Raw genomic sequence first — 8,654 nt, forward strand, 5'->3', positions numbered from 1 at the left:
TTCAAATGTTCCTGTCCTGATTCTTTTAGCAATGAGAATAAAACCAAATCTTACTAACAAGTTTTCATAAGGCGTTTTAGTGGATCCGTGCGGAATAGTGACAACAGGCTATGTTCAAGGCATCTTATATAGGGTGCACTGCAGAACCCGTCTGTTGACCTAAGTTCCTCTATGAAAAACTGAATCCGTATCAAATAATTTCACATTATGGTTAAATGTACCTAAGTATTTATCTATATGTAATGTATGTATGTAAAGTATATCTTATGATTAGCTACTGTAATGGAATTCAATATACCTAACTAAATCTATAGTTTCTTGGTACGACTTCCTTATTCAGATATCGTACGCAACAGTGAATCTCTCAGAGTAGGTGACATAGAGTTCAGGGATATAGATTCCATAACCAGGAAGGGACCATAAGTTCCTCTTGTTATTTTACATTAATAATATAAAAACGATTAATACATATTTATTAAAGTCGGAGTTTATTTATATATTTTTAAAAATTACAGTAGCCGTTGAGAATGGGTATTTGTTTAGCGCTCAAGTGAACGGCGCCGACTCCATGGCGGTGGTGGTGGGATACCGTTAAGATGGGCTTACAATGGCCTTTCCATTAAGCACTACCTCGCGGCAGCTGACGCGCGTGCTTCTATAAAGCATAAACCTCTTTTATCCACGGACTCAATCGCTTCGGGAACTTAGACGCGAGCGCTGCCGTTACAAAGCAAATTTTATTTTCATGCTTCGGCTATATGTCATCGTCAATCGTGATAACTAATTATTTTAATCTCTCACGCGTATAGTAACATTGTAAAAACTGTGCCGAGTGCCCGACTGCCGACGATTTGCTGACACGAATTTTAATTCAGACGTGAATTATATGCTAACATATGACTGTGCGAAGTCAGCGAAAATCATAAGAGGATTTATTTTATACGATCTGTGAATAAAGTGTAAAAGAAAGTTATAAAAATGGAAGTTCAATTCGGCAGTGACGGAATACCGTTTGTAACATGGGGAGGGAACAAAATAATGTTGGAGCTTGACCCCATTGAAGATGCAGAATGTAAGGAAAAAGCCGAGAAGGAATTGAGAGAAACTCCGGAAGTGGTCGAGAAAGCTTTGATTGAGTTACGACAACTTTTGCGAAGTAAGTAAACAATATGCATATTGTGAAAATAAAATATTCATAACATTAATTTAAACGTCATCCTATCAGGAGATATAATTACATATCACACTGATTACTGATATCAATGTTGTCTCTTTAATATTTACAATAAATAAAGAACACTGTTGTTGATTGAATGGAGAATGGGTACCTACTCAATTTTGATTCATCTGAATCTGAAATTGCCTCAGAATGGGTACAGTATACTCATTCTATTTTTGAATTTAATGGGATATCAGTGAATAAATACTTTAGATTTAATTCAAGCACCTTCAGACTATTTACACATAGGAACTCATGTAAGGATACTTTAGGAATTCATAAGTTATTGATTCTAGGAATAGCAATGAAAAGAGCAGTTGACATATGAAATCGCATTGACACGAAGTGAACCGCGAGATGGAATAATTTCAAAGTGCACGCGTGTATAAAATGAAAGTCAGCGAGATGAGGTTTTAATGCTTTCCCTTTCACATCTCTCGTAGACATAAATAAAAACAAAACGAGAACGTACGCAATGGAAAATAACTTTATTTTATGTTGTTTTAGAGTACTTTACTTTTTTAATATTTTTCCTGTGCGCTGTTTAGAGATAAGATCATGAGAACCAGTCTTTTGACAGTCAGGTTGTATTAAAGCGTATATTCTACTACATAAAGCCTTATATAGTAGGTATCTAAGTAAGATGGCACGTAGCAATAATAATATACCTGGTATTGTAATTCTGTGTAGAGTTTTGTAATGACATGTTATTTTAGAGCAGGTACTTTTAAACGGCTTTTTTACATATAATAAAAAAAACTGAAGAGTTTGTTTAATGGTTTTCTTGAAAGTGCACTCACGAACAAGTGTTGCGTTACATAGCCTTTGTAGAGGAGCCTATAACTTATAGGCTATAAGCTCCTTTGTACAAGGGTGCAAAGTAGTTGAAACGGACGTGGTTGTGTGAATGTTCAGATGCTGAAATTTAATTATCCGGCTCTGATGCATCAGCATTTTTTTTGGTAATTCCTAAATGACAATCGGAAGATAAGTGAGTTTCTAAGCAGCTAATTACATTAATCGTACCTAATGATTGATGGGCGATAGCCCTACAAGAATATCTACGATATATAAATATTTGTTTATATATGTTATTCTAGGATTACATTATGTATTATACAATAACAAATAGATTTATGTAACTATGTAAGTTTTACTTGTCAATACTTGTACGAGTGTTCCGTGATGTAAGTTATATTTCATTAAGATGCACTAAGACTCGCATTTACGAAGAAATTTAGATAGTTTTGCACATTTGTGTACTCAAACTTGCATACAGAGTCAAGAACTGTTACAAGTTTACAGAAACTGAATCCGCACACAATAATAAACTTCAATGTTTCTCTTTTAAGATTGTTCATTTTCATGTAGTTCAAGAAATCAGATTTCTCTTTTTTTAGTACTTAAAGATCAGTCATGTGTTGATATTTCAACATCATAGATTTAATAAAACAATTATGAATGTTATAGAAATGGATCTGGTAAATGCCTACATTAAGCAGGCTTCATTAAAGTTTCTTTACGTCAATTCAAGCAACGGCATTGCTCAATTAAACTAATGCATTGCGATATATAAATAACAATCTGTTCGCGTGTGTTTTCATGCTGAAGATATTGAATTCATAACATAAACTTACCTATGTAGGTACAGTCAACTTCAGGTCAGTGTTAACAGTTTTATAGGAAAATCGTACTTATTACTATTGAGTTAAGGTGCATGACAGTTACCACTGATGCGCGGTCTACCGTACCTAGTTTTAGCTAAGTGAAGGGCTAATAAAATTAATATAAAAGTTCCTTTCATAGAATATTCGAAAATCTAAACACTTTTGTAGTAGGTCAGTATGTTAAAATATGGATTTTCATATTTCTTAATATAAGTATGCAAGTTCTACACGTACATATGTAGAGATAGGACAGAACTTCAAGTCAATGCACCGTATGACCTTTTATCGTAGTGATTTTTCGACCTCTGTTAACTTTTTGGGATTGAGTGCCATCTTCCTCTTATTGCATTTTAAAGTTTTTTTATTTCAATATTTTGATATAGCTGACGTTCTCTTCAAAATACAGATAAATTGACAAGCAAGGTTATGTTTTCAGTTTTCAGGGAAAAACAACGTGAAGGAAGTTTTTGTGATCTTATTGTAAGATAACTTATTTGAATATTCTAAATATAATAACGATAATTCAATATGTATTTACTTATAGACTTTATTAATAGACAGGTCAAAGATTGCTTAATCCGCATAACGATGGCAAACCACCTACCATTCGTTTTTGTGCTCTCTAATAACTGGTACTGAGAGGAAAAATAAGTAAGATTTAACCTTCGATATAATTAATAAATTAGTATTTATAATAAATGTGCCGAATAATCATGACTAGGTGGTTTAAAAACAGCTAGTTTTTCAGCCAAGAAAAAGTATCTAACTCAATACCTACATCGACTGCAATCAATTAAAATACTACCTAATGTATAGCCATTTTTTATTATTTTATATAGTGTAGTTTGGTTGTTATTTATTGCATCATTTTTATAACAAAAAACAAAACCTAACTATCAAAAGGAAACAAATATCTACCTTATAAATATTCAGGTTTTAACAACTTAACATATGCTTGTGAAAACGATCCTTCTCTTTTGATTATATGCCATTAAAATCAATTAAAAAGCATCTTGACAGCTCAAATAGCACCATATATCTTGTTGCACTGTGGGCACGTAAGCTTCCACTTTCAACAATGACAATATTATCAACGATGACAATATCAATTAATAATGTATTACACCTATTTTATTTCTGGATTATATCGATATTTTTATCAAATCGACGCGGATTTAAATTATTCTATTATCCTAAAATAATCACAGATAAGTTGCACGCGGTTCCGAGCGAATTTAGCTTAGCAACGATAATATGCCAAAAATATCATAATCCTTTATGGTTCTTGAAGTTACACAATGGTAATAGGGACTCATATAGGACTCATCTTGCTGTTGGATATATAATTCAGATCACTCAATATATACCTAATTGAAAAGGTTTTTAATAATGTACCTTGAGGTTTTTACTTGTCCATTAAAAAGTTACTAGATATCCTATCAGAAGCGCTTGTAAAAAATATTACGAAATATATTTATAATTCAATGTATCGTTATTTATTTAATGTCATCGCAATTAGTTCGATAATACTAATAAGTATCTAGTTGTGTAGACATATTTATCTTGTTAAACGACTGTCTATTTATATCATTGGGACTATGATTGCATCAACTAGCTATGCCACTAATGATTAATTAACAAGAAGAGAATTCGTTATGCCATTATATTGTTTAAAATGGGTTTTCCTCAGAATTTTTATGGTGAACTTATTACTTAGGATATTCTTGCTTTACCTATCATCCGTATTGTAGTTATTAGCGTTGCAATAAGGATAACACTTAGATGGAACCTGGATCGTCTTCCTTGTTCAGTAGGTTATGATTATGAGACACATATTGTGTCTGTATGCACATACATCTTAGTTCAGTATCTCCTTCCATTCATTTGCATGCATTTATGAATACATACTACATACTGATTTTCAAATTTCTTTCAGCAACGCTACAATAATTTCATTTTTATCGCTTTCAGAGGAAACATCGCTTTACGTTCCCATTGAGAGAGACGATTATCTTCTGAAGTTTCTCAGGCCATGCAAGTTCTACCCAGAGAGTGCTTTCAAAAAGGTTTGTCTTTCTTACTTTCTAAATGTTTAAACTAAAACGTATATTTTCCGGACAAAATATTACATTTCTTTGGTATTTTAAAGCTCATTTTATATCTGTATCTGGAAGTTTTCCATAAATGTCAAACTTATTGTTTTATTTCGGATTCTGACAGTGTTAAAATGCTTAGTAATATATGTTTTAATTACAGATACAAGCATATTACAAGTTCAGAATATCACACGCGGAATATTGTCGAGATCTGTTACCGTCAGCCATTCGCTCGCCATTTGAGCATTCAATTGTTTCCATATTGGCACCGCGGGATCAACATGGACGGCGTATTATATTAGTTGAATCTGGAGGTTAGTATATAAGATATAATATTATACAATTATATATATGAAATAGACTATATGCATATGACATAAACTACACACAAATGATAGCTTATGATAAGTGCAGAGGCTGGGACTTAATGAACTTTTGATGATATATGCTGTACCCTTGTATCTATTGCAGTGAATGGAACACTGTCAGACTACTGTCTTTATTTGTATTTTAGCTATGACTGGACTGAGCGCTATGTCTATTGCGCACAAAATTGTGCGCGCTTTGATGCATCATTAGATGTCTACGAAAAAAAATAATTAAATAAGTCATATATCCGTGACAACATTTTATCATAATTGTCTTCAAGTAGGAGATAAGCTTGCGGTTAACCTCTATACCTCATAAATGGCTTCGTTTTGCAATTTTCCATCCTTGAGCAGATAATATCTGCGGTCTGAAGCTATCATGACTTCGAAGGCATTTTCGACAGATATAAAGATCTTCTGTTAAAAAAAAAAACGATTTTAAGTAATTTTCAAGTATACTTGTATTATTTTCATGTGCTTGTGCAATTTATCATATGTAGTAGGTATCTATGAAGGAACGCAAGTAATAAAGTAATTCATGAAAGATACAGATATTACTGATACAGTTTCCATCACTAAACGAAATATACGTTTTGTTGTTTAAATACTGAGACCATATTTTAAAATTTCAATAAGTGCAAACTAGAAAGACATGATTTTAATACTTTTGTTAGGAAATAGTGCATGAACTAAGGCTGAAACTGATATCTATTTGTACGTAGAGGAATGCCGAGTACTAACAAGTTATTAGTATATTTATAAACCGTTATAGATATTTCCTTATTTATTTAAACTCGCCTAGTGTCTAGGAATGGGAAGGTCATACATCAACAATTAATAAGTCAAATACGTCAAATTTATTTTGTGATCACTTCAACAGAATACTAATTTAACGTTTGACGTCTTATTTTTTTTACTAAAGAGCTTCTAAAGAGTTTATGGGTATGAAGTTATGCTAGGAGGAATCCGTACAATACACTCGTACAGAAGATTATTTTATCTCATTTGTTACATTTCAAATATCATTAAACATTATAAAAACATCTCAGCACAAAAATAGGTAATACTTACTAAATGTTTATTGTTTGAAAATTGTATTTTTGTAATTTCATTTACCTCGAGAAATCTACGGTAAGGTTCATAATTGATTCAACTTTTATGCACGTGATTATTTAGCTTTAAACGTCGAAAGCAAGTCAATGAGCTCATTAAAATAACGACGCGAATAAAGCAAAAATCTCCTGCAAAGGTGATTAGCAAACACAAACAAAAAATCACCTTTGCACTCAGGGCCAGCGTGAAACTATCAGTTTTTTATATAACATAATTCAATTTCTTGTATAAAACCCGTTTGTGTTATAATAGAACGCGTTTCCTTAGTGAAATCGCATACAACATTACTGATGAAGTTGATGTGATATTTCAGAGAGATGGAACCCACAGGAGGTGTCTCTCAAGGAGGTATTCCGAGGCATCCAGGTGGGCCTGGAAGGAGCCATGGCGGAGCCTAGGACACAGATCTGTGGCGTCATCAGCGTGTTCGACATGAAGGGCCTTTCTTTGAGGCATATCATGCAGTTCACGCCTTCTTACGCGAAGATGGTTCTGGATTGGATTCAGGTAAGAGATAATTAACGGCATGGTTCGGTAGTTTCGGAGCCTTTTGGTTACAAACAAAAAAGGTTTCCTCTTTATTATATTAAGTACAGAAAAGTACTTAGATATATCGCCAAAATTCACCAGCCGCGATCTGCAATCATTCAATAGAAAATAACATTGATCAAAAACTTATATATGCATTTTGATCAAAGTTATTTTCTATTAAATAGCATATTAAATAGCATTTGAGACACGCACAAGACACAAGATGGAAGATTTACGATCGTAGTGTACTAGCGTTTCTCAAATGCCTGCAATAATATCTGGCCATTAAAGCAGACACTGAAACGGAATATGTTCAATTATTTCTCGCTAGTCGTAACGATGTTGGTCAAACTTTATTAGGTATATTACTCGGACCGGGGCCATTGACCCATGCTATATTATTACACAATGTTAGCAACACGTGAGACTGGCAGAAACCTACCTGTTTGACCAGAAATCACTTTCTAGGTCATATTTGTGTAGTTCATTTAAGATATTCGAAAGTAGTTTTTTAGATCAATGAAATACAGTTATTGCTGCATCATTTAAGTAGGATTATATAATAATGAAATAGCCAAGTGATGCTTTCTATGGTGATGAAGTAAAATGCTGGGTTTATTTTTAAATGTGTTTTTATGAAATGGAAAGTTATAAATAGCTTTATGCTAATGTAAGTTCAAATATATAAGATACATAATACTTGTTAAACAAACAGGGGCCTTCAAGTAAATCCGTTTGAAGATGTTCGTTTAATTCCAGGAATCAGTGCCAATTCGAGTGAAAGCGGTCCACATAATAAACCAGCCTTACATCTTCAACATGCTATTCGCCATTTTCAAGCCATTCATGAGAGAGAAACTGCGCTCACGCATACACTTCCACGGGAACAATATGAACTCTCTGAAGGAACATATCGACCCTAAGGCGTTGAGGAAAAGGCATGGAGGCCTGTTACCAGAACCGGAGATCACTGGAGACGTACTTTGGAAGATGCTCAGGCATTATGAGGAAGAGTATAAGTGTGAGTATTATTTATTGCTTTGTTATGTGTGTGTGCGTGTCTCGTAGAGTGAAAGTGCAACGGGTTTTTGTCTGGGGTATAAGTGGATCATTGTGTGTTTGTTTTAGTGCCAATATTGCCTTTCCTTATTGGCACTAGGACATATAGGAATGTGTGTAATGGTTTTCACTGCACACATTCACCTCATACTATCTATCTGACACAGTATAAGCTAAGCACAAATGGGTATGTGAGTCATGACAAAAAGTGATCTCATGCTTTATCTGAGGAGATATCCGCATTTTCTAATAGCGGTTATTCACACTAGAGGATCTTCCGTTCTTTGTAAGCGCATACGTGCGACAATTTTTGCTTCAACTAGTTTGAATATTGTAGATACGCACGAAGACCAAACCGAGCTATACGATACTCTACGGTGATACCTCTCTTTTGATATATTTTGAAATTCCTTTTTCTTTTTTTTTCAGTGGCGAACTCCTACGGCTATGTACAGAATGTGAACAACAATAAGGCGTAGGACCCAATTTTGCAAAGCAGTACAACATGACATTACGTGCCCAAATATTCATATAATTTGTGCATTTTTTATAAATAAGGCATAGTAAGATATTTAGATAATACATTAGGTAAATATTTTAT

At 33.5% G+C, this 8,654-nt stretch overlaps 1 protein-coding gene across 1 annotated transcript; it reads left to right on the plus strand.

The window, feature by feature from the left end:
- Positions 1-610: 610 nt before the first annotated feature.
- LOC110373162 (alpha-tocopherol transfer protein) lies at positions 611-8,601 on the plus strand. The gene is made up of 6 exons (XM_021330345.3): positions 611-1,156; positions 4,858-4,952; positions 5,143-5,296; positions 6,777-6,970; positions 7,754-8,015; positions 8,483-8,601. Exons 1-6 carry the CDS (start codon positions 979-981, stop codon positions 8,530-8,532), a joined length of 933 nt encoding a protein of 310 aa, XP_021186020.3. The 5' UTR covers positions 611-978; the 3' UTR covers positions 8,533-8,601.
- Positions 8,602-8,654: the final 53 nt, after the last annotated feature.

Source organism: Helicoverpa armigera, chromosome 6, assembly GCF_030705265.1.
Source record: "Helicoverpa armigera isolate CAAS_96S chromosome 6, ASM3070526v1, whole genome shotgun sequence".
NCBI classification, from domain to species: Eukaryota; Metazoa; Arthropoda; class Insecta; order Lepidoptera; family Noctuidae; genus Helicoverpa; species Helicoverpa armigera.

What these genes read in the sequence shown, in the direction of transcription:
- LOC110373162 (XM_021330345.3), top strand. Translation starts at nt 979, where the DNA reads ATGGAAGTTCAATTCGGCAGTGACGGAATACCGTTTGTAACATGGGGA. An exon ending in GTTACGACAACTTTTGCGAA is followed by an intron (nt 1,157 to 4,857) that starts GTAAGTAAACAA and finishes TATCGCTTTCAG; the next exon opens with AGGAAACATCGCTTTACGTT. An exon ending in CAGAGAGTGCTTTCAAAAAG is followed by an intron (nt 4,953 to 5,142) that starts GTTTGTCTTTCT and finishes TTTTAATTACAG; the next exon opens with ATACAAGCATATTACAAGTT.